This window comes from Anguilla anguilla, chromosome 6 (assembly GCF_013347855.1).
Source record: "Anguilla anguilla isolate fAngAng1 chromosome 6, fAngAng1.pri, whole genome shotgun sequence".
Lineage (NCBI taxonomy): Eukaryota > Metazoa > Chordata > Actinopteri > Anguilliformes > Anguillidae > Anguilla > Anguilla anguilla.
Window position 1 is genome coordinate 23,345,487 of NC_049206.1, and position 25,639 is coordinate 23,371,125.

A 25,639-nucleotide genomic window follows, 5' to 3' on the forward strand; every position below is an offset into this window, starting at 1 on the left:
GCTCAGGGGCATTGTCATGTTGAAACAAGAAAGGGTTTTCCCCAAACTGTTTCAGAAGCATAGAATCATCTAGAATGTCACTGTATGCTGTAGCATGAAGATTTCCCTTCACTGGAACCAACTTAGCCCAAACCATGAAAAACAGCCCCAGACCAAGGGGTGTCCAGATACATTTCGTCATATAGTGTGTATATAGTTATTCAATTTTTAAATTTAGAATTAGTGTTTTGGTAATGCTCCCAGTCCTATTTTGTAAGTAAATATTTCAACTTTGTCCAAGGGAATAACTTTACACTGTGCTCACAGATGTTGTGGGTTATAATAGGGGTATAGGGCACAGGGTGTAGTATACTCCACTTTACAGTCAAAAACTAGTGTTGGCAAGGCAGAGACCTCATTTCTCATCCACGCAGATGCGAGATTTTGGTCAGGAAAGAATTTCCAAGTGCTCCGGACATCCGGGCCAGCAACTTCCAAGATAAGGTGGAAGAAAACAAATCACTACATAGAAATCTGAGTCGATGTGTTTAATTCTGTCCAAAACGGATACTAGCGATGATATCCACTCAGCAGGTGCAGTCTCACAAAAGCCTTTTCAGATTGGTAGGAGAGACAGCGTTTGTGAAAGAAAGTGGCAGAGGTCCCAGGATATCATCAGAGAGCCGATTTACATACCACACAAAACAAGAGACCACTGAGGCTAGCTGCACCCCTGGGATGACATTCAACGAGTTCACTTATGTTTTGAGCATATGATGATGAGCACAGCGTATTGGCTGAAATGATTGTATTTCATGTCCTTTGTTTTGGATACAGTGCGTTATTCTGACAAAATAGCCTCTTGCCAAAAGACTTCTCGCTTGCTGTTTTCCATATATTGGTTTATGTGGTTGTTATTGTAAAGTGCTTTTTGATTGTCGATACCGTCAATTCCTTACTGGAAGGGTGATTTCATAGAAAACAATTTAATGGTCTCTGAGAAGATGTAGCAGGGCATAATATTAATTGTCTATCTTTGTCTGTCTGTCCTTTCAGCTAACACAGATCTCATTGCAGGAAAGAGAGACCTTTGGATTTAGTATTTGCAGTTTTTTAAACCTCCGCCAGGCGAGAGCCTGGAGGGGATTATGCGTTTGGTCGCGTGTGTGTGTGCGTGTGTTTGTGTATCTGTCCGCAGCTAATCTCGCATACTACTGGGCCGATCAGCCTAATACTTGTTGTGCATGCTGGCAGCAGGCCAAGGACCTGAATTCTCAAATATTTTGCAAATTGGTCAACGTCAAGTATTTTATTTGAATTAATTTCTATGATTGTCCATTGAAACACATTGAGTTCTAACTCCTCACTCCTCCTAACCGGCCGGTAGGGGCCGCAAGTGATCAACAGCTGCTTCCGTTTGGAATGAAAGACCAGCGATGTAAAATGTCAATTTCAACATGTCACCACCTTTAGCGTTACTTCACTGAATCAGCGTTTTTGGGATTTTCAGTGGCTCATGGGAAAAACTTGTAATATTGTATTTGTCTGGTTGCATTGATTGTGTAGCCTCTATTGTTACATCAGCAACGCTAACACACCTGGCGGAGATCTGCACTCTACTGACTGCACTCTTCTAGTTTAAATTTTTTTTGTAAACTACACATTAAAAGAAAATGCTGAACCCAACTACTGTAGCACACATTGCATTTCATTTTACATTAAATGGTTTTGTCTCAGCATTACAACATTCAAGCAGGTGACGCGTTAAAGTTATAAAAATGCTATTTGGTAATGTTATTGCTCTAAATACATCCTAGTCCCTCTTTGACAGCAACAGTATTTCATCAACAGTATTGTGAATCTTCCTAGTTTTAAACTTTCTGTTGTCTGAACACAGTCATTTGGAATAATGTTTCTCCCTCTCTCTCTCTCTCTCTCTTTGGTCTTTGTAGGTGCTCAGACTCTGGGACAGTACTCTTGTAAAACCTTTGTGTTGTGGAAACCTCAGAGTTAATACTGTGGTAAGTCTTTTCCAAAATTAAATAAGAATAGTGGACAGAGGTATAATTAAATTAATACATGATTATTTTATCTCTAATATTGGACCTATATTGCTCAACATACCTGTTTTGCAACATAGCATGAAACAAGCAAATTCCCTGTTGAAACATCTGTTTTGGTAGATGAGATGTGGTAAGAGATATTTCCAGGGCATGTAATGCCTTGTAGGTAAACAATTCAAATCTTAAATCTTTAAGTCAAGTCTCCAAGGAAATATTATCCAGTGTAAGCAGGCCAGTGGAGATGTACCATGTTTTTATATCTCTAAGTATATTTTTCATTGAAAGCATGTATGCGATATTTAATGTGGCAGTCATATCCAAAATCTTTACAGAAGATCATGCCAAAGTTCCAAATCAGGAAAACTAGAATGCTTATATACTACATGAGCATTGTTCTGGTTTTTGTATGATTTTCATTGGGTCTAAAATAAAGTGCAGTATGTGAGTTTGTTTTAGAACACTTTTGAGAAGTTCAGGTTAAATTGAGACATACAGATCATGAAAGCCAGGAGCAGTCACTACTTGTGACTGGTGATAAACAGCAGTAGCTATGGTCTCAGTAGCCTAACGTAACTTTGGTGCTAGCTTGTCATACATTTGCCTCAAAAAAGATATAGTCCATATTAGATTTTCCACCATTTTGAAATGTGATGTGAAAAACTGCAAAATGTTTCCCCCCTATATGGTTTGACCAATTTGTATTAATTTAGGCATAAATGTCCGTAAAGGCCCTGATGTCTGAACCAAGACTTAAATAAATAAACCTCAATAAAGCTGGCTACCATGGGCCAGTGAACTTGTAGTAGGCCCGGCCTCTCACAAAAAAATGCTTGTAAATTCCAAATAGTTTGTTAGAACCCGTGCTTCCTTTTCTCGTTGACAGCTATGTCAAGACTGAATAGGCAGAAATAGCCCAATCAAAACACACGCTAACACTATAGAGTACCATATATTTTAGAATATTCAAAAATTCTCATCTTAAAATCCCTGCTATTTTGCTGATTTCATATTTGCTGAAGTGACTATTTGCCACATCTGCAAAATCAGGAATTTTGTTTATTATTTGTTTACTTTTATTTAACCAAATTGTCTCATTGAGATCTGGAATCTCTTTCTCAAGAGAGACCTGGCCAGGCTGGCAGCCAACACAGTGTCAGTATGTAGCAATACAATACATATAACATATAAAACCTTCAGTAAAAAAAAAAAACAACCAAAAAAAACCCCACAAAAGAACAGCTTTTATGTACATTATATACTTCATATACTTGCATATATTCATGCAAAGAAAGCTTCAGTGTTCACATGCAAATGTGAAAATGTATGTATTTTGCTTGTGTGTGAGAAGGGTAAAAGGTCAAATCTCCGATGTCATTCTGAGGGCCAAACATCAGCCTGCTAACAAGGGGGACCTGTTCTTCCCTGATGGGCTCTGACTGCTGGGGATTAAAACAAATGTATTATTGATCGCTCTGTCAGAGCGTTAGCCAGCGAGGCATCATTACAGCCCATCCAGTCGCCACCCCCGTTTGTCACACACAGTTTTTAACCTTCAGCTCACTGCTTACCAAAATCTGTAACGGCTAATTTCTGATGACATCAAATCTATAGCCGTGCTGTGGTCTGCTGATTCCTTCCAGGGCATCGGTTATGTTTGATGGTCCTCTACGGGCATTTGCAATTCTTTGCAACTAATCTTTCTCAAGGTTCGGTTGATGTATACTGTGTTTGTATTTCCTTGTCAGAGTGCTTTTCGCCTTGTGTATAAAGCTTTCGTTTTGTGGCAGGTTTGTGGCTAGCAGTTTCATTTGCACTGACCCAGTAGGCGTAGCATTGAGCAGATGCAGTCAAAAGAACACAACTAATTATACAATTAAGTACTAATTGACGAGCTTGTTAGCGCAAGTGTTTAAGTGTCTGAACCAGGGATGTCCAATCTTACCTGAAAAGGGATGGTGTGGTTGCGTGGTTTTGTTATATCCCAATACTAAATCGCCTGATTATCTAATCAAGGAACCTTATCGCCTGTCGTCGGCCGCTGCCTCTTTTCACTGCACGGTCCAGCAGATGAGGTCACACGATTATCACAGACATCGATTTGCCGGTCGCCGTTGTCACCGGCCGGCGATTCAAAACTCGATGATTCAAAACCAGGCCGAGGAGCCCACCCACGCACCAGAAGAGCACCTCAGTAGGACGAGCCGCCCAGCGACCGCTTCATCTATTTTAAGCCGGCTCGATTGTGCTAGTACTAGCTTAGCATTTCGCAGACACGCACAGGAGGGCCATTTTGCGGTCACCTGCTGAGCGCGGCTCAGATGTGGGAACAGAGGGGACGTGCCTCGCGAGTCATGAGAGGAGAACAAAGCCTCCCACGGCCATGGTTCACGCAGCACCCTGCGTACACACTGCCCAGGCCCCACGACACATAAAGGCAGGGACCGCGGTGCACGCTCACGCAGCCTGGGGGTTGTGGAGTGTCTTTCTCATTGGCCGGCCCTCACCTCGAGGGACCAATCGCAGACTACCAATCGAAGACTCTGCTCAGTGATATATTTACAAACCCTCGCGCCTTTGTGGGTCCCTTCTGGTTTTGTGTGGAATGCAAGTTCCTTGTTCTGTCAAAATGACATCCCTTGCACCTGTGGTAACCATCCCTGTTCCTGGAGTTATCCCTTCCTGTACATTTTCATTTCAACCCTAATTTGGCACACCTGACTCTACTAATTAGCAGCTCAACAAGATCTCTAGCATGTGAATGAGGTGTGCTTCATTAGGGTTGGAGTGAAAACCTGCAGGATGATAGATCTCCAGGAACGGGTTTGGTTACCTCTGCCCTACACTGACATTGCATAATTGTGTCATTCAGAGGATTAATAAGTGAGACAGATATCAGAGATGTATTGCACCTTATGGGCTGTCTCTGTGGTAGTGTGTGTGTGTGTGTGTGTGTGCGCACGTGTGTGTGTGTGTGTGTGTGTGTGTGCGCGTGTTTGTAGGTGTCTGTATACAGTAGGGTTTGTCCTTGCACTTTGGCTGCCATTAGCCTCACTTGAATTTCACAAAGCTTTTTTTGGAAAGTAGCACAGCAGCACAAATTAAAAGACGAGATCACAATTTAAGTTGGAAGATGTCCAATCTTTCACTCATTAAGACTACCTTTTAAAATTTGTGTTAAAACGTTTAAAATTACTAGTGCATGTTAGGCTACATATTGTATCATTCATTAAACACCTTGGCTCTTTTGAGTTTTTTATTTACTGTGAAAACACTGGTTCACTATAATGCACTCCATGGTTTGGAATACCATTATGCTATATCGTTGCTCATAGACAAAAGGGTTTAACTCTCACAGTGCACACATTTTTTAATGATTTTTAAAAATTATTTCAGACAACTGTAGTCTGCACACACAATGACGAAACAAACATCACTGTTTAAGTTTCTTACATTTTTGACCAGCAGTAGCATTTGATTTGGATCAGAAGCGGGTAGGCGTGTAACATTGGCCTGTCTCCTATAGCTAGCTAGGTGGATATAAGATTTGGTGGCTAGTTGGCTAGCAGGTAGCCTTGCTGCAAGCTTCAATGATAGCTAGTACTGTGAGGTAGGTAACTAAAGTTAGACAGCTAAACTGCCAGCCCAGTCGAAGGTATAGTTGACGTTGTAATGCTGGTTCAGTTTTAATAACTCAAGAGGCTATTTCTTCTACAAGTAATGGGTGAGTCACAATAATGATTATTTACTGGTTCGGTCTTTCAGCTGATTTCTTCTGTGACAATAGATAATCCAAGGCCGGTTGGTAGCATACTCTGTGTCAGGTTTACTTTCGTGTGGCAGCAGTAGCCTAGCTCGATGAACAGTCGCATACAACTGGGCTACGCCAGCGTCTGTTTTGCATTATGTTATTTGGCCAGCTGACTGAGCCTGGCCTCAAATGGTGACTGTGTGGCAGCTGAATTGGAGATAATGTGCTCTTACTGGATTTCAGTGTGTGGGGCAACTTTGGCCCTTTTAAAAAGTAGTTATACAATTTTGGGGTCCGTGTACCTCAGGGTAGCAGTAAAACAGGGAAGCGCTGGGTTAGGCACATACCTGGCCAGAATCTATACTAAAACACTGAGAGAAACAAAGCTTGCCTCTTTTCCTCCAGACCCCACGAGCCCCTACTGGCTGATTCTGAAGCCAAACTGACATAAAATCCATTATATGCTGCATTCTGTTTTAACATTCAATCATGGCAATTAATTAATGGTGTTTTTTCTAAATTGTATTAAATGGGCCCACTCAAAAAAAAAAGAAATTCCAGACTCATAAATATTTAAAACCTGGCACTGCTACTGCCGTACACTCCAAAAAACTTAGAGACATCTTGAGCAAAGCAAGGTGAAAACAGAGAGTGTGTATAGGTCTTCCGGAGCTAATGTCTACTGAGGCATAAATCAAACAGTGATTATTAGTCTAATCTTACCTGAGCACTCTCTCCCATGATCAATACCCATTCACTTCCTGTAAAATCTCATTTTAACGGCGCACACATTAAAGCTCCAAAAATGTCTAGTGTACAGTGCGGGTTAATTGTTAGCGTGCTTGTATGCAAGTACTTGGCTATTTCATGGATGGTCTTTATATCTTTTTTTTGTGCGCTCGAGCGGATCGCGGGTTAGACGTGCAAACAAAAACGTGTCCGTATAATTAGAAAATTATTTGTGCGTTCATTAAGGTGATGCTGCATTCTGTGTTGTTGCCACGCGCCACATAAAGAGCATTGTTTGCATGTACCATGTGCTGCGTTTGTCAAGCAGGAGCCATTAAAAATCCAGCAGTTTGTCAATAGGAAGCCGTGTGAGAATTGATTGTCCTACGCTACCGGCGGGGTCGTTTTGGGATAAGGCCCCCGCGTGGCAGTTAATTGCCTGTAAAATGCAAACACCGCCATTAACAGACACACGGTACCGGGCTTGCTTTTGCCTCCCCTTCTGCTGACAAGAGAAAATGACAGGGTTTGGACCGGGGGGGTACCAGGCACTTTGATTTTTGCAACATGCGAGATCTATAAACATGCTATTATAGATGTGACAAACTTCTCAGTGGGGGGTTTTTTTTTTGTTTTTTTTTTTTGACTGCTTCTGAAATCGAATGAAGGCTTAATTGGAGCACGGACAGGGGGACTTTCAGGCTGTATTGATAGCGCTCCGAAATGAATTTTCTCTCTGTCAGCACCGTATCAAAGGGTCCGTCTCCGGTGCCATTCATTTTCGGTTGAGTACCTCTTATTTAAAATCCATTTTGTGAGGTGTGGTTTGCTAAAAGCCCACATTAGAAAAGTTGGCTCTTACATTCGCGTTAATTCATTTTGTCACAACGAGCACCTCTCGTACAAAGAGGTCCATTGTCTGTACGGCTTGTTCACTTTTCTCTAGGTATCATTTTTTGTTTTACACAGAAAATGGCATGTTTCCTTTTTTGAGGTTTTTCTGTTGTGGAACTGGTGCACACGGTAGAGTGAGGCAGTATGAATTGCATCTTGGGTGGGTCTGTGAGTGAACATGGCCTGGCCCTGAGTAAACGTGGAATTAATGTCGTCGTATAAAAACATTTGGGTCAATGACGTGATGAGAAAACATTGTGTCCAAACGCAGTTTTTCGTTTCAAAAAGAACAATTATTACGTAAGTGTATTGTGTTATGTAACTGTCCTCCTTTCTCATTTATTGAATCACAAAAGTGTTTGTGGCAGTGCATTATAAATTCAAGGGCTTTTTACTATTTTAGTTTGTGCAGTTTAAGGTAAACACAAATAACAAAAGTGTTACTGTTCAGTGTTTCCCTGGTTTTTTTTTTCCCTGGAATGGTGGTCTGGGAGCCAAATTTTGAGTTTAAGAGACCTCATATTGCACATAACCATTGGTTTTCTAACCATGAAAACCTTCCATTCTCAATCTCCAAAGGTCTAATAATCAATACAGTTGACTTGTTCATTATTTATTTACTTAGTCTTTTTTCTCTTTATATCAGACAACAAATACCAAACACATTTTATAATTTTATGTCATCCTCTCTTCAATTATCCCCATAGTTAAGTATTGCCATCAAATCAGCAATTAAAATCAGATAAGCTACCTAGCTGGCTAGTTTAATTTAGCTAGTCTAATCTATAATGGGGAGGGTCAGGAAGATACGTGAACATGGATGGAAGTTTTAATGTTACGAAAAGCAAGTCTTTGAGCCAGTGGTCCTTGCTCCTGGTCATGGAGAGCTGCAGGGTCTGCTGGCTTTCATTGTTACTCAGCACTTGAGTAGCACAGAAACTGATCAGTTAAAACAGTTCATCAACAGTCTCTTTTGAGTGACCCAACTTTTTGGGTCGAAATTGATTGCTGGTCTTAAGAAAAAACAAAAACCAGCAGACTCTGTAGCTCTCCAGGACCAGGGTTGAGTATCACTGCAATAAAAAGAAAAATGCTTCCATATAAAGCAATGTCCAATCCTTTCTGAAAAGAGCTGGTGTGGCTGCAGGTTTTTGTTTTACTCCATCACTAAGACGCCTGATTCTACTTAGTCTGGACTGAAGACTGTGATTGAATCGTGGTGAATCATGAATTTATAGTTGATTTGTGAATTTATTTTTTAGACTTTTATGTGCAAGTTAAATGTTATATAACTGATTCTAACAAAATCCCATCATGCTCCTGTGCAACATTTAAAAATACTGTAGCATGTCCACGGTAGTAAGTAATCAAACTGAATAGGCCTATGACGTGTGTGTTTCTTGTGAACATCACTCAATCATCATCTGTGCTTATTTAGTGGCAATTAGATTATCAAGCTAGAATATTGAGGTAGTGCAAATGGGATAATTGTCTGAGAGGGGGCTTGACAAAGAGGCTATTGTGACCTCTAGCTGGTGGAGGACTGAAGTGCAACGTGAGAAAACAAAGGGAGACAAACTGGTGGCTGTACTTATAAATGCTTCATAGCAGTGAGCGTCCTAGCATATTAAGGATACGTATTGACTAGCGGTGCTCCTGCTTACTGTAGTGGCAGCGTGCTGTTTTTGTTTACTGGTATAGGAAACGCTGTTGTTATAGTTGCCTCATTGACGAATCATTTTCTTTTGGTGCTCCTTTGATACCCTTTGATTGGCTAGCTACCTGGAAGTCTCCTGAAAAACAAAATACAGGTTACTATAAGCTGGGTGAGACATATTTGAGCACATTTGGTTAGCGATAGGTGAAATTATAACGTGAACACCCTGAGGTGCCATTTATGAATTTGGCAGCGGCCTCTGTGCAGCTTGCGATTTCTGAAATGGTTTCTATCCAGTCAGTGCATTTGTAATTCATACAGGTGTATTCTGTACGTATGTATGGATGTATGTTCTTTTTCTGAAATACAGACATTGTCCAGAATCTTCTCTAGAGCACAGCGTGATTCAGTCCAGATGGCATTGAAACAGTGGATTATTTATGCATTCAGAAGCGTAGATTAAAGCAGCAGCCTGCTCTCTTCCCCTTAAAACCAATTCAGTATTCACCCCAAAAATAACCGCGCTCTAAGAACAAAGGCAAAGAGAGCACTTCACCTTTACCACTGTTCTGTTAAAGTCACATTTCGCTACATCCCTTAAATCAGATTTTATATAAATGGCTTTAGGGTGCCATTTTTGTCACAGAGCTGTTTGGTGATTGGATTCCATTAGCTTTCCAATCAAAATCAACTATACTCTAATGGGGGGGGGGTGGGGGGGGCTGGCTGTCTGTTCATCACTACACCTTAATTTAGAAACCTTCCTGCCCTGACGCTAAGAAACACAGTGGCGTCTACAGGAAACAAAGCCCCACATGATTAAGACAACATCTGTTGTAGAACGCTGACTTGATTTACAAAAGCGTTCTGATAAGGTTTCGTCTCCTTGAAGAAAGGGTGGTGCCGGCTCCAGGTGAAGTTGAGATTGATGGGCCACTACCTGGTTTTCTGCTGGATTTAGAGGCTGCTGGCTTGAGTTCCAGGATTCCCTGCCATTGTGACCAGCTAGCTGAATAAATTAGCAACAAAATAGCTGGAAGTGATTCTGGATAAGTGTATCTGCTTAACTAAATAGTAGCAGTAATACATTGTTTTAAATATGCAATTGGTGGCTTTTTGCAGTGTACCCTACATATAATTTGCGTGAAGTATACAAACATCTAACACACAAGGGCCTTTAAATATTTTCTGTCTTCTCCCATCGCATACTTTTTTGGGACCTGTCAAGGAATGACAATATGCACAATGGATGGCCAGCTTAGAAAGCCTACTGATATGAGCTATTGCTGCGATACGACAATTTGCGATTTCTGGCTGTTATTTCTGATAAATCACAACATTGTGGTGCTTATACATGGTTTGGACCAGATATTGGAGGAGAGTTTGTGACCGTTAGTGATGACTGTTTCTAACTGAGCATGTAACCAAGCACCTGCTCTCTGGGGGAAATGCAGGGAAGGTTCCATCAGGTCCAGGCCATCACCTACCCTAATAGCAGCCGAGTTTTCCTACGAGACCTAATATCCTGATTGTAGCAGCTGAGCGTTCGTAGGATACACACGTCCTACACGCGCATTAGGCTAACTGCTGCCTCGCTTAAAACAAGCTCCCCACGGCGGCCTTTCCCATACATGACCTAAGCCTCCAGTAAACCGGCCGTTTCCTAGAAGCCCCTGTAATCATTTCCAGTTTTAAAAAGGGTGTGGGGATCTGTCGACCCTCTGAGAGCCGCTGGGACGTTTCGAAAATGAACTCAAAGAGGGAGGGGGGGGAGGCCGCGCTGCCGGAATTTTCCATTGGTCATGATTTTTTGCATCGAGGGATGCGGGCTCAAAGTGGGCCTGGCAAGTTCATGCAGGTACATCGCTGCCCAGTTAAATCATGTTTGGAATGCGAAGCACAAACAACACGAGACAAAGGAAAAAAACATGTTCCTTTTGGATCCTTCTTTATAATCTACATTTTTTTTGGATGGCGCAGACCGAACACGGTGTTGACCCCCAAAATGGCGGTAATGCGGCGGCTAGGCCTGAGGCTAAGGGCTGTGAAAAGGCTTTCCCATTGTCACCCACTTGTGTACAAACGTCCCATTTTTTCTCCTTGGGCAACAGACAGATGAGCTTTGTCTGCCTGTCTCAGTACAACTGGGAAGGGTCGTTTGCTCACACTAGCGGCTAACGCACGCGCTTTATGGCAATTTCTGTCATTTTAGCATCGTGTCCTAAATTTGTGTTACGTAACACAGAGCCGACGAAGAAACAAGCGGCGCCCAAACGGCGTGTCCCTCCCCTTTATCTTAAACGCCCCGTCCGCAGCGGGTCCCTTGGGGTCTCTCCTTAGACTTAAATTAAAAGCGGTCGTCTGTCGATGCTCTGCAGTCGCTGCTAAATGGCTCTTGAGCTGAGCAGCGCTGCGTGGGGTGTCATGCAATCACAGGTTTCCTTCAATGAAGATCAGCGCATCCGATATGACATCTATTTTTGCAGCACCTTGTCAGAAGCGTTTGTTTCCCCCAGAGGTTTTGCCCTGCGCTGTGCAGTAAACTAGACGATACCACCTTGGCTAATTAAAGGTGTAGCTTGTGTGTGTATGTGTGTATGTGAGTGTGTGTTATTTTATTTTATTTTCTTAACTTCGTTGTGTATATATATATATATATATATATATTGTTTTAAATGAGAGGATGGAGCTGCTTAGTGGCGCATCCTGTTAAGGTGCTGTGCTAGTGCTTGGACGGGCCCAACAGTCTGGGATCAAATCCCGACTGCACAAGTGCCGACTATGGCCAGTAACTTGGCTTATGGGTGGATAGGAAAAAGAAGCAGCTGGTGACATCACAGCTGTTGATTGGCCATTCTAAAGTTGGGGGGAAAGCATAAAAAGAGAGAGTTTAACACACAAGATTATTTGCGAGGGAAAGCTCACTTGCCCTTTAAATGAAAGCTCTAAAAAATCTACAACCAGAATTTTTAGGCCACCCCTTCCTGTTTAGTTGATTTTCGCCATTTATAAGCATTAAGGCTGATCCTTAATGCTTATAAAAAGATTACGATTGAATCTGGAAAACAAATAATAGTAATAATTATAATAATAAAATGTCTTGTTTCAGTTGCATATGTTGTTAAACTGGTTACATGCTAAGGAATTGATTGGCTACTAGACATTACAACATGTTTGGCAGCTTATTGATGTCTCTGTAGATTTATTCTGGAAGCCATTGGCAAATATAATACATTCTGGTCTCTTGATTCTCTGTGTAGATTACTTTGCTCTTTTTTGGAGGTGAAGGACGTTATCAATTATCACTGGTGCATTCCAGGGGTGATTTAAATCTGTTTTATTTCCAATGCAGACAGAGATGGAAGTCCAATTATGTTTTTTAATTAGTCACAGCTCAGAATGCTTTTTCGCAACACCATGCAAATTTCGGTCTCACAGATGGGAAGGGGCTTGTTTTTTTTCTTCTTCTGCGGCTGTGTTCTCAAAATAGAACCAGCCCTCAACACTGACTAATAAAAAACGAAACGGAACTGAGACTCGCTCTCGCTGTGGATATCAGCACCTGGGATGCCGAGAACACGGTTTATCACGAGGCTTCCGGATTCCGTTAGCACCCCGCGCGCCGCGCGGACGAGCGCCGCTGTCCCGATTCCGGCGCCGGACCGCGGGCCGCCTTCGACCGCAACCCGGTTGGCGAACGAGGCGGAGAGCGCCGCGCGAACGCGACGTCGCGTTCCCAAAAAAAGGGAGGAGAGAACAAATCTGTCACACGGTGTCCTGCCAACCCCGGGGCGGGGAACGGTAGATCAAAGGAGCCGGGATTTTCTTAGAAAGGGAACTCGGGCCAGAAGGCGCGATTCTAAGAATCGTTTCGGCGGCGTTTACTCTCGCCCCTTTTGAGCGCCGCGGGGTGCCCCGGCTTTTTTGATTTCGCCGCTTAACGTCAGCGGCCGGCTCGGACCCGAGAGATCGGGCGAGGTCGGTTTACGACGGCTTTCATCAGCGCGGATGAAGTGCTCAGCCGCAGTCAGACACCACACGGCGCGGGCGTCCGGCAGCAAGAGTACATGCCGACGTTCTGTACGGTCTCTCTCTTTTTTTTTTTTTTTTGGCTGCCTATGTGCAATTTCAAATCGCCGGTTCCGGCTTTCGGTAAAATCCCGCACGTAAAGCTACCTGTCGGCGGCGGCGGCGGCGGCATCGCCCTCGCGCGAATCGTTCCGTCCTGGCGGTATTTCCGAAAACCCGGGACTCGCGCGTCTGCCGGGACGCCTCGTAAACGGGCGCGCCAAGGCTGGGACAACAGTCGATTCGCCGTTTTTTTATTTATTTATTTATTTATTAATTCTTTTTTTTTTAAGTTCCTGCGCGGCTCTTCGTGTTTTAATGCTTTATTTTCTCCACGCAGCTCTGTTGCTGTTGTGCAATGTTTGACGGGGGAAATGGCCGCTCCACAGTGGCGCATTGTGGCGTTTTCCAGCCACGCGGGCTTCGCGGCCGCGGCTGGCACAGGCGGCTTTGGCGGCGGGGGCGGGCCTTCAAGGCGAAATTAAAGAATTAAAAGCGCGGCTCGGGTTACGCTGGGGGGACGGGCGGCGGGTTTGGCGAGAGCGCTTTTCGTCATTTCTCACGGGGCTCCGGTCTGCCTTTCTGGGCCTGAATCTCCCTCGTCTGCTTTCCAGCACGATGGAGTCATTTTTTCCTTCCTCGCGCGGATGCTTTTCTCCAGCAAATCAGATTCAGCGTTTTCATTTGAAAAATGTGCGTTATTGAATTTTTTTCCTTTTTGTTTTTGGTTTTTTTTTTTGAGTGAATCATAATAGTTACTTGATTGTAGTAACTACTACATTGAGAAGACTGAGTCTCTGTGGTCGGTCTGTTCATTCTTGTGGGTAAACCCTGAAAAGTGGCCTACCTTGGCAGATTGCATATCTGCGATCCCAGATGAATTTCGTTGAGTAACTAAACGGTTTCCCTCGATGCAAAAATTGCGTCCATGTGTCATCGTACCCGTGGTTTTCTGCACCGCACCAGTAGGAATTCTTGGAAAAATTTGCGTCAGTTTTGCATGTGACAAAAATATGTTTTTCAGTCCTCTGCCACCGAGGGGTTTGATAGAATCTGTTTTAAGTCACGCGTCAAATACCCATTTAATGAATTGCGGCAGTCGACTCGGTTAGACATCCAATTACCACTTAATCAGGTGCATGAGAAGAACGGCAGATATTGTTTATGTTGACATATCAGTTGTCTGCCTCGGCGTACCGTATGAGGCGACGCTGCAATACATTAGAGCATCCACCATGGGAAATGTAGCCTATTTTCAGTCGTATCCCAGAATTGAAGACATCTGGGCACTTCCCTTAGTGCGCTGTTTGTAGTTCAAAAGTGGCGGTTCTCTTTAAGCCTGCAAACCGATCAAGTGGGAGGTTTTCTGCGACCAGTTTGAAAACTTGTCGTTTTGAGGACTCTCAGACCACTGGATGAGGTGAATCACACTCTTTAAATGTTGCACATTTAGAGAGAACCTTTCTTCAGACCATTTTAGCACATTTACCACATGCTTCTTTAATAATTCTTGTAATTATTGTGGGTTATCTTCTTTGTCAGTTAGAATTTGTGCTATATTGTTAATATTTTGAGAGATTTATTTCATAACCAGTGCGTAAATCAGTGTAAATTGTTTCTTATTTTGTGTTTCTATTTGCTGTTCATCATCTGTGTTATTGCTTTATGAAAATAATAAGTCGTAGATTAAAATAATTGAGAATGTCAGTTTTAAAAAATAAGTATCAATAATCTGCTGAATTAAAACCTCATTGAAGTTTTTCACAGATAAACATGATTTATGTTCCCCATGCTTTCATTATAGAGGATATTTAGTTTGGCCTAAATCACATTTTCACACAAAATTAATGTGACTTTCATTTCTTGTGATTTAGCAGAGATAAGCTAAATGGCCATCATTAACCATATAGAGTTTATATTGTTTGGAATTGATACGTTTATATTGTTTGGAATTGGATTGATTAAGATAAAAGTATTTTTACAGATATTTTCTGTATCACTTTAAAATCCCAGTAATGTCCTTAATGACTTAATGAGTGCTAATGAGTGAACAGAACACAAGGGACAAGTGGTGGTCTGTTGTAGTCTTTGTCTGAACCTGTTCTGTAAATAAAATATGCAAGATGTGCAAAATAGACTAAATCCGTCAGTGTGCAACGTACCTGTAGGTTACTGTTTTAATCTGTCCTTGTTCTTGGCATTGTATGCGCGTCAGTATTCCTCTTCCTCCTCACCTATCCATAACGGCATCATTTTATTTTTTTGCGCTGACGAACACCTCTCAATTAGTCCCAAATTGTAAAATTAGTCACGTCTCTGTGCTTATTGCCAAGCGATCGCTCCTGCGCAGATACCCTGAAGAAAACCACTGAAACTCAGATTGTTGGCCCAGATGGTCACATGCTTGGTTTTCTCTAGGCCCCAATTATAATGCAGCCATTTCTAAATATAGCATTGCTATGCGAAGTGAAATGAAAAAGGACTTATCAGTAGGGATCTGTATCTGGATGGAAGTTAAAATTGATAGGCTGGCTTAACCAAGCTCAGTAATAGACCAAATGCGAATCAAAGGCTCTTTGTGGAAAACGTGGATTTATTGCCTCTCTCGTCCAGACGAAGCACAAGCGCTTTGGATTGACGTGCGCCATGGTCTATAATCAAACCTTGATGTGATTGTGGTGAGCAAGTCCCCAGGGGGGCAAGGCTTGACTGGACATAGCGTCACCCGGGGAGATCCCACTTTGGCCCACAGGGGGTTCCCCGCCTCGCTGTACATTAGCCACCCATACGTGCTCAACACGTAGAACCAGAACACACCACCCCAATAACCCCGCGAGCCACGGCTCTTCATTACAGTAGATCAGGCAGTCCCATGAGCTAATTCCTGAACTGTCGGGCCTTAATTGCCGGAGAGAACCGTAAGTCTGCATTAGCGGCGAACGGCCATGTGTAAAATTCCCTTGAAGCGGGCCCGACTGAGAGAGAAGCCAGACCCACCGAGCGCTCGGCGGCGCAACACTGCCGCGGAGAGCGCGGTGGAGGTCAGCGGTACTGCAGCTTGTTTTTTGATCCGGTGGCCTGAGAGGTGGCATTGTTGTCCGCCGTTAAGCACTGGCAGCGCCGAGCACGCCCACGCTCCCCCAGGCAGCAGATGCCGGTGCCCCGGCGTGAACCGCGCGGAGGAGCGGGGAACACTCACCGCGCGCAGAAATAGCCTCCCGGCCCGGCGCCCAAGGTTTCTCAAAAAAATATAAACCCCGCGTCCCGACGTCCACCGACGGATGGAACTCAAACGTGTTCAGCGCTCCCCCTCTGATGTTCGTTGGTCCGGTGGCAGTGCCCATTACCGGGGCCCCCAAACGTTAGCTAAACGCTAAAGACGTGTCTCTCTCTCTCTCTCCCCCCTCCCCCCCTTCTGTTCTCCCTCTCTCTCCCCTCCTCTTTCTTCCTCCCCTTCTCGCCCGCAGGCTTCTGACCTGTGTGCTGACCTCATGGTGTAACCAGGAGTAAAGATGAGCATAAGCAGCGATGAAGTCAACTTCTTGGTGTACAGATACCTGCAGGAGTCAGGTAGGTTTCGCGTTTCCGAGTCCCCTCGGCGTTCGCGCCGCTAGCGCCTGTGCCGTTCACGCTGCTAGCGCCCGTGCCGTTCACGCTGCTAGCGCTCGCCGGCCAGGTCTGCGGAAAGGGTCCCAGGGGGCCAGGGAAATGGGTTAGGGGTACGAGGGTCGCAGACTGAGGAGAGGTGCTCCGGCTCCCGGGCGGCTCGACGGCTCACGCGCCCCCGCGCGCTCTCTCTCCCCCTGCAGGGTTCTCCCACTCGGCCTTCACTTTCGGCATAGAGAGCCACATCAGCCAGTCCAACATCAACGGCGCCCTGGTGCCCCCTGCTGCTCTCATCTCCATCATACAGAAGGGCCTGCAGTATGTGGAGGCTGAAGTCAGCATCAACGAGGTGAGCCGCTCACTGAGGCCTTATCATCATCATCGTCATTATTATTATTATTATTATTATTGTTATTATTATTATTATTATTATTATTATTATTAACGTAACACATTTACAAGAGATTTTTAAGGTTGCATTCTGTTCGTAGAACGGCACAAATGGAAATGAGAAAAGGGTAAATTCCGCACAGATGTCAGGAAGTCTTTTTTTCACGCAGAGAGCAGTCAGTGTGTGGAATAGCCTGCCAGGTCATGTAGTAGTGGCAGAAACCCTGGGGGTTTTCAAGGCCAGGCTTGATACGGTGTGAGATACTGTCAAGTTTGTAGGTCACCCGAGCAGTAGGTCCGCTTTAGCGGTGGGAAAACGCCGAGCATGTTGGGCTGAATGGCCTGTGTGTGTGTGTGTGTGTGTGTGCCAATGTCTGTGTGTGTGATTGTGTGTGTAAGCATTTGTGTGTGTGTGTGCGCGCCCATGCATGTGTGTATATGTGCATGCATGCATTTGTGTGTGTGTGTTCGTGTGTACCCATGCATGTGTGCGTGCATTTGTTTGTGTGTGTGTGTGCACGTGCGTGTCCATGCGTGCATGCCTGTGTGTGTGTGTGTGTGTGTGCGTGCGTGTGTATGCGTGCATGCCTGCGTGTGTGTGTGGGTGTGTGCGTTTGTGTGCGCCCATGCGTTTGTGTGTGTGTGTGTGCGTGCGTGCCTGTGTGTGTGCGTGTGCATGCGTGCATGCCTGTGTGTGTGTTAGTGTGCGCCCATGTGTTTGTTTGTGTGTGTGTGCGTGTGCGTGCCTGTGTGTGTGTGTGTGTGTGTGTGTGTGTGTGTGTTTGTGTGCGCCCATGATTTTGTGTGCGCGTGCATGCCTGTGTGTGTGTGTGTGTGTGTGTGCGTGCCTGTGTGTGTGTGTGTGTGTGTGTATCTGTATGGGGTAGGGCCTATCGTAACAGTGCTGGATGTAAAGAGGCAGGAGCAGTAGGAGACGGGCTCCTGTCTAAGGGCTCGTAATGAGAGTCCGTCAGCACGGCGCACACGTTCCCGCTCCGCGGAGCCTCCCGCCGGGCGGAGCCGCTCTGACCCTCCACCGCCTCTCGCCCCCGCAGGACGGCACGCTGTTCGACGGGCGGCCGATCGAGTCCCTGTCGCTGATCGACGCCGTGATGCCGGACGTGGTGCAGACGCGGCAGCAGGCCTACCGGGACAAGCTGGCCCAGCAGCAGGCCGCCGCCGCCGCCGCCGCCCCCGTCGCCGCCGGCAACATGCCGGGCAACGCCAAGAACGGGGAGAACACGGCCAACGGAGAGGAGAACGGAGCGCACGCCTTAGCCAGTGAGCGAGCCCGTTCCTACCCACGGTGCATTGCGGGACCCGCGATTACACTTCTCGGGCGATCGATCCGCGTCGATATAGGTCAGCGGGATTCGGTCCCGCTCTTGGAGAGCTGCGGGGCTGCGTGCTTTTTATTGCTCAGGCTTTAATTGAATAATTAGTGCAGTTGATTATGCAGTGAACTCGCCTCACCTGGCTTCTTCCGTCTGAATCGGTCGCTGATTTTAAGGTGGGGGAAAAAAAACACATTGAAGTGCTCTGCACAAAAGTGAATACCGCTAGGTGATTTCAGAGACAGATAATCTTAAAACTGTGTGAAGAATTACATCGAAATATCTTTTTTTTTTTTGGTATATGGGAAACACATCTTGGCCGTTATCTTTTTACAACAGCCTGGTCTCGCAGTGACTAAAATTATTGCAAGTTTTTTAAGGAAAGGTAATAAAAGGAGATCAGCACAGTATTTTGTAGTGAAAGTTAATCAGAGAACACACTGCCTAGTATGTTGTAGTGAAAGTTAATTAGAACACACTGCACAGTATGTTGTAGTGAAAGATCAGAACACACTGCACAGTATGCTGTAGTGAAAGATCAGAACACACTGCACAGTATGTTGTAGTGAAAGATCAGAACACGCTGCACAGTATGTTGTAGTGAAAGATCAGAACACACTGCACAGTATGTTGTAGTGAAAGGTGATCAGAACACACTGCACAGTATGTTGTAGTGAAAGGTGATCAGAACACACTGCACAGTATGCTGTAGTGAAAGATCAGAACACACTGCACAGTATGTTGTAGTGAAAGATCAGAACACACTGCACAGTATGTTGTAGTGAAAGGTGATCAGAACACACTGCACAGTATGTTGTAGTGAAAGGTGATCAGAACACACTGCACAGTATGTTGTAGTGAAAGATCAGAACACACCGCACAGTATGTTGTAGTGAAAGGTGATCAGAACACACTGCACAGTATGTTGTAGTGAAAGTTAATTAGAACACACTGCACAGTATGTTGTAGTGAAAGATCAGAACACACTGCACAGTATGCTGTAGTGAAAGATCAGAACACACTGCACAGTATGTTGTAGTGAAAGATCAGAACACACTGCACAGTATGTTGTAGTGAAAGATCAGAACACACTGCACAGTATGCTGTAGTGAAAGTTAATCAGAGAACACACTGCACAGTATGTTGTAGTGAAAGATCAGAACACACTGCACAGTATGTTGTAGTGAAAGATCAGAACACACTGCACAGTATGATGTAGTGAAAGATCAGAACACACTGTACAGTATGTTGTAGTGAAAGATCAGAACACACTGCACAGTATGTTGTAGTGAAAGATCAGAACACACTGCACAGTATGTTGTAGTGAAAGATCAGAACACACTGCACAGTATGTTGTAGTGAAAGTTAATTAGAACACACTGCACAGTATGCTGTAGTGAAAGATCAGAACACACTGCACAGTATGTTGTAGTGAAAGATCAGAACACACTGCACAGTATGCTGTAGTGAAAGGTGATCAGAACACACTGCACAGTATGCTGTAGTGAAAGGTGATCAGAACACACTGCACAGTATGTTGTAGTGAAAGGTGATCAGAACACACTGCGCAGTATGTTGTAGTGAAAGATCAGAACACACTGCACAGTATGCTGTAGTGAAAGGTGATCAGAACACACTGCACAGTATGTTGTAGTGAAAGATCAGAACACACTGCACAGTATGATGTAGTGAAAGATCAGAACACACTGCACAGTATGTTGTAGTGAAAGATCAGAACACACTGCACAGTATGCTGTAGTGAAAGATCAGAACACACTGCACAGTATGCTGTAGTGAAAGATCAGAACACACTGCACAGTATGTTGTAGTGAAAGATCAGAACACACTGCACAGTATGCTGTAGTGAAAGGTGATCAGAACACACTGCACAGTATGCTGTAGTGAAAGGTGATCAGAACACACTGCACAGTATGTTGTAGTGAAAGGTGATCAGAACACACTGCACAGTATGTTGTAGTGAAAGGTGATCAGAACACACTGCACAGTATGATGTAGTGAAAGATCAGAACACACTGCACAGTATGCTGTAGTGAAAGATCAGAACACACTGCACAGTATGTTGTAGTGAAAGATCAGAACACACTGCACAGTATGTTGTAGTGAAAGATCAGAACACACTGCACAGTATGTTGTAGTGAAAGATCAGAACACACTGCACAGTATGCTGTAGTGAAAGGTGATCAGAACACACTGCACAGTATGTTGTAGTGAAAGGTGATCAGAACACACTGCACAGTATGCTGTAGTGAAAGATCAGAACACACTGCACAGTATGCTGTAGTGAAAGATCAGAACACACTGCACAGTATGCTGTAGTGAAAGGTGATCAGAACACACTGCACAGTATGTTGTAGTGAAAGATCAGAACACACTGCACAGTATGTTGTAGTGAAAGATCAGAACACACTGCACAGTATGCTGTAGTGAAAGGTGATCAGAACGCACTGCACAGTTTGTTGTAGTGAAAGATCAGAACACACTGCACAGTATGATGTAGTGAAAGATCAGAACACACTGCACAGTATGTTGTAGTGAAAGATCAGAACACACTGCACAGTATGTTGTAGTGAAAGATCAGAACACACTGCACAGTATGTTGTAGTGAAAGGTAATCAGAGAACACACTGCACAGTATGTTGTAGTGAAAGATCAGAACACACTGCACAGTATGTTGTAGTGAAAGGTCAGAACACACTGCACAGTATGCTGTAGTGAAAGATCAGAACACACTGCACAGTATGTTGTAGTGAAAGGTGATCAGAACACACTGCACAGTATGTTGTAGTGAAAGTTAATCAGAGAACACACTGCACAGTATGTTGTAGTGAAAGATCAGAACACACTGCACAGTATGATGTAGTGAAAGATCAGAACACACTGCACAGTATGTTGTAGTGAAAGTTAATTAGAACACACTGCATAGTATGTTGTAGTGAAAGGTGATCAGAACACACTGCACAGTATGTTGTAGTGAAAGATCAGAACACACTGCACAGTATGTTGTAGTGAAAGGTCAGAACACACTGCACAGTATGTTGTAGTGAAAGGTGATCAGAACACACTGCATAGTATGTTGTAGTGAAAGGTGATCAGAACACACTGCACAGTATGCTGTAGTGAAAGGTGATCAGAACACACCGCACAGTATGTTGTAGTGAAAGGTGATCAGAACACACTGCACAGTATGTTGTAGTGAAAGATCAGAACACATTGCACAGTATGTTGTAGTGAAAGATCAGAACACACTGCACAGTATGCTGTAGTGAAAGATCAGAACACACTGCACAGTATGTTGTAGTGAAAGGTGATCAGAACACACTGCACAGTATGATGTAGTGAAAGGTGATCAGAACACACTGCACAGTATGTTGTAGTGAAAGGTGATCAGAACACACTGCACAGTATGTTGTAGTGAAAGGTGATCAGAACACACTGCACAGTATGTTGTAGTGAAAGATCAGAACACATTGCACAGTATGTTGTAGTGAAAGGTGATCAGAACACACTGCACAGTATGTTGTAGTGAAAGATCAGAACACACTGCACAGTATGCTGTAGTGAAAGGTGATCAGAACACACTGCACAGTATGTTGTAGTGAAAGATCAGAACACACTGCACAGTATGTTGTAGTGAAAGTTAATCAGAGAACACACTGCACAGTATGTTGTAGTGAAAGTTAATCAGAGAACACACTGCACAGTATGTTGTAGTGAAAGATCAGAACACACTGCACAGTATGATGTAGTGAAAGATCAGAACACACTGCACAGTATGTTGTAGTGAAAGATCAGAACACACTGCACAGTATGTTGTAGTGAAAGATCAGAACACACTGCACAGTATGTTGTAGTGAAAGTTAATTAGAACACACTGCGCAGTATGTTGTAGTGAAAGATCAGAACACACTGCACAGTATGTTGTAGTGAAAGGTGATCAGAACACACTGCACAGTATGTTGTAGTGAAAGATCAGAACACACTGCACAGTATGTTGTAGTGAAAGGTGATCAGAACACACTGCACAGTATGTTGTAGTGAAAGGTGATCAGAACACACTGCACAGTATGTTGTAGTGAAAGGTCAGAACACACTGCACAGTATGTTGTAGTGAAAGGTGATCAGAACACACTGCACAGTATGTTGTAGTGAAAGGTGATCAGAACACACTGCACAGTATGTTGTAGTGAAAGGTGATCAGAACACACCACACAGTATGTTGTAGTGAAAGGTGATCAGAACACACTGCACAGTATGTTGTAGTGAAAGGTGATCAGAACACACCACACAGTATGTTGTAGTGAAAGGTGATCAGAACACACTGCACAGTATGTTGTAGTGAAAGATCAGAACACACTGCACAGTATGCTGTAGTGAAAGATCAGAACACACTGCACAGTATGCTGTAGTGAAAGGTGATCAGAACACACTGCACAGTATGTTGTAGTGAAAGGTGATCAGAACACACTGCACAGTATGTTGTAGTGAAAGATCAGAACACACTGCACAGTATGTTGTAGTGAAAGGTGATCAGAACACACTGCACAGTATGTTGTAGTGAAAGGTGATCAGAACACACTGCACAGTATGTTGTAGTGAAAGATCAGAACACACTGCACAGTATGTTGTAGTGAAAGATCAGAACACACTGCACAGTATGCTGTAGTGAAAGATCAGAACACATTGCACAGTATGTTGTAGTGAAAGATCAGAACACACTGCACAGTATGTTGTAGTGAAAGATCAGAACACACTGCACAGTATGCTGTAGTGAAAGATCAGAACACACTGCACAGTATGTTGTAGTGAAAGATCAGAACACACTGCACAGTATGCTGTAGTGAAAGATCAGAACACACTGCACAGTATGCTGTAGTGAAAGATCAGAACACACTGCACAGTATGCTGTAGTGAAAGGTGATCAGAACACACTGCACAGTATGTTGTAGTGAAAGATCAGAACACACTGCACAGTATGCTGTAGTGAAAGATCAGAACACACTGCACAGTATGCTGTAGTGAAAGATCAGAACACACTGCACAGTATGTTATGTTGTAGCGGGAGACCGTTAGCGTCACCCGTGCTCCATCGCTTATCACACGGCTGCCCCTGCTGCCCCCGCAGACAACCACACGGACATGATGGAGGTGGACGGGGACGTGGAGATCCCCCAGAACAAGGCCATGGTGCTGCGCGGCCACGAGTCGGAGGTGTTCATCTGCGCCTGGAACCCCGTCAGCGACCTGCTCGCCTCAGGGTCAGTCTCCGCCCCCCGCCGCCATAACCCCCTCAGCCGGGCGACGGCAGCATACGCACAGCAACAACGACAACAGCAACAACAACAACGGCATATAGCACATCCCATAACCTCAGAGTGCTTATCATGTTATCCGCCTGGGACATATAAAACTCTAGACTAATATAACTTATGATACCTTAACTGTAAAAAAAAAAAAAAAAAAAAAATAGATTTAAATGCATGGCAAATGCACAACTGTTGAAACCATGGCTAGAGTGTATGAAACCCGAGATCTCCCACGGTTTGGCCAGACATTATTACACGGTGTGTGGAAAAGCGGTAAACAAGTGACCGATATATATTATCAGTGATTGTTCTGTGGGTAACATTGTAAAAAAATATGATAACATAAGAACATAGAGAAGAAGAACACAAAGAAAACAAGATACTACTTTTGTTGTCCCTTGAATATAGTTAATCCTGTATGTGAGTTCCCCTTTTCAGATTTTTGAGTGGTAATGACATCAACCCTTTCTAAGGACTGCTGTCCCAGGTGATTCCCATACTGGGGCCTAGACTTAATCATTTTTGAAGAAAATGTGTTTTTAGTTTAAATGGAAGTGTATTGCTTATTAAAAGTAGTTCGGCTAATTATGAGTAATTAGCCAAAATGCCTGTCAAAATGTTGAGGTTACTGAACTGAACTGTATGCCTGCATTAATTAAGAGTGAGATATCAATTAAGTGAGCGACAGATGTCGGTTGAATGTGGGCCGGTATCGAGCGAAGTGAAGAGGAGCCCTTCATTACGCTGACTGTGAAGAAGGGTCGGAGGAGCTGTCGATTTCGGGGCGTGGCACGCTGACCCCCCTCCCGCGTCCCTTCGTCAGGTCCGGCGACTCGACGGCGAGGATCTGGAACCTGAGCGAGAACAGCACCAGCAGCTCCACGCAGCTCGTCCTCCGCCACTGTATACGAGAGGGGGGGCAGGACGTCCCCAGCAACAAAGACGTCACCTCGCTAGACTGGAACGTGAGTGCCAGATGCGACTTTCATTCTCCAAATTTAGTCTTCGAAAATCCCCCACATTCGGTTGACTCCCGTACAGATTCACACTGCTCTTTGCCCGCATGCTACCTTTAAAAATTCTAAGGTTTGTCTTCTCTTAGAGATAACCTACTGTAAATACCTTTTGAAATGAACTTTGCTCCTTTCTGTGACAGAGTGAAGGTACACTACTAGCAACTGGCTCTTATGATGGATTTGCAAGAATATGGACTAAAGATGGTAAGCTTCCTTATTTCATCTTCTGTTTAAGTACATAAAAAATGGCCCTTTTCTCCTGCACAAAACAGTTTAGGAAACATCCGTGCTCAGAACTATTGGGAACCTCGGTAGTTCCTGGAAGGCCTTCCTGTTTATGTTTCCATGGGATGGGATGGGACTGACAAAAAAAAAAAAAAAAAGTTGTTTTCCATAGCCCGATCTTCCCTTGATTAACGGTATTCTGAGAAATTCTCTCTCGACTGTGAATCGCTTTATAAAATGTGCCGTTACAACTTCTGAACATGAGGGGGAAGGAGCAAGGAGGGATTGTGAAATCTGAATATGATTGACGGGTTAGCAGGGTTTTCAGAATAACTATGTAGTAACACTGCAAGCACTAAAATCACAGTTTCTATATATGTTATAACTACATGTTTACATTTTTTTCTCTGCAATTCTATACCTGTGGTTATTACCGACCACTTAAACCAATGTGTCGAATGCGGTAACGTTGCCTAGCTACAAAGAAATCTCTACTCCGTCTGTGTTCTTCCTTGTATTAGCCCACCTGCCGAAACAGCACCTGACTGACAGAACGATTATAAACAAGTCGTCAAGTTTTTTTTTTCTCCCCGCTATTGTTTACGA

At 44.1% G+C, this 25,639-nt stretch overlaps 1 protein-coding gene across 4 annotated transcripts in view; it reads left to right on the forward strand.

Moving 5' to 3' along the window:
• The window catches only part of LOC118229761 (F-box-like/WD repeat-containing protein TBL1XR1), a 73,630-nt gene that overhangs the window by 42,195 nt on the left and 5,796 nt on the right, over nt 1-25,639 (forward strand). For 3 of the 4 annotated variants that reach the window (XM_035422082.1, XM_035422081.1, XM_035422083.1), the window contains 7 exons: nt 1,932-2,000; nt 16,606-16,708; nt 16,948-17,093; nt 18,190-18,415; nt 23,612-23,744; nt 24,616-24,757; nt 24,949-25,012. In XM_035422082.1, coding sequence (XP_035277973.1) covers nt 16,651-16,708; nt 16,948-17,093; nt 18,190-18,415; nt 23,612-23,744; nt 24,616-24,757; nt 24,949-25,012 — 769 coding nt within the window. In that variant the 5' untranslated portion in view covers nt 1,932-2,000; nt 16,606-16,650. The remainder of the gene's footprint in view (nt 1-1,931; nt 2,001-16,605; nt 16,709-16,947; nt 17,094-18,189; nt 18,416-23,611; nt 23,745-24,615; nt 24,758-24,948; nt 25,013-25,639) is intronic. The other variant, XM_035422084.1, reaches the window with a different exon arrangement.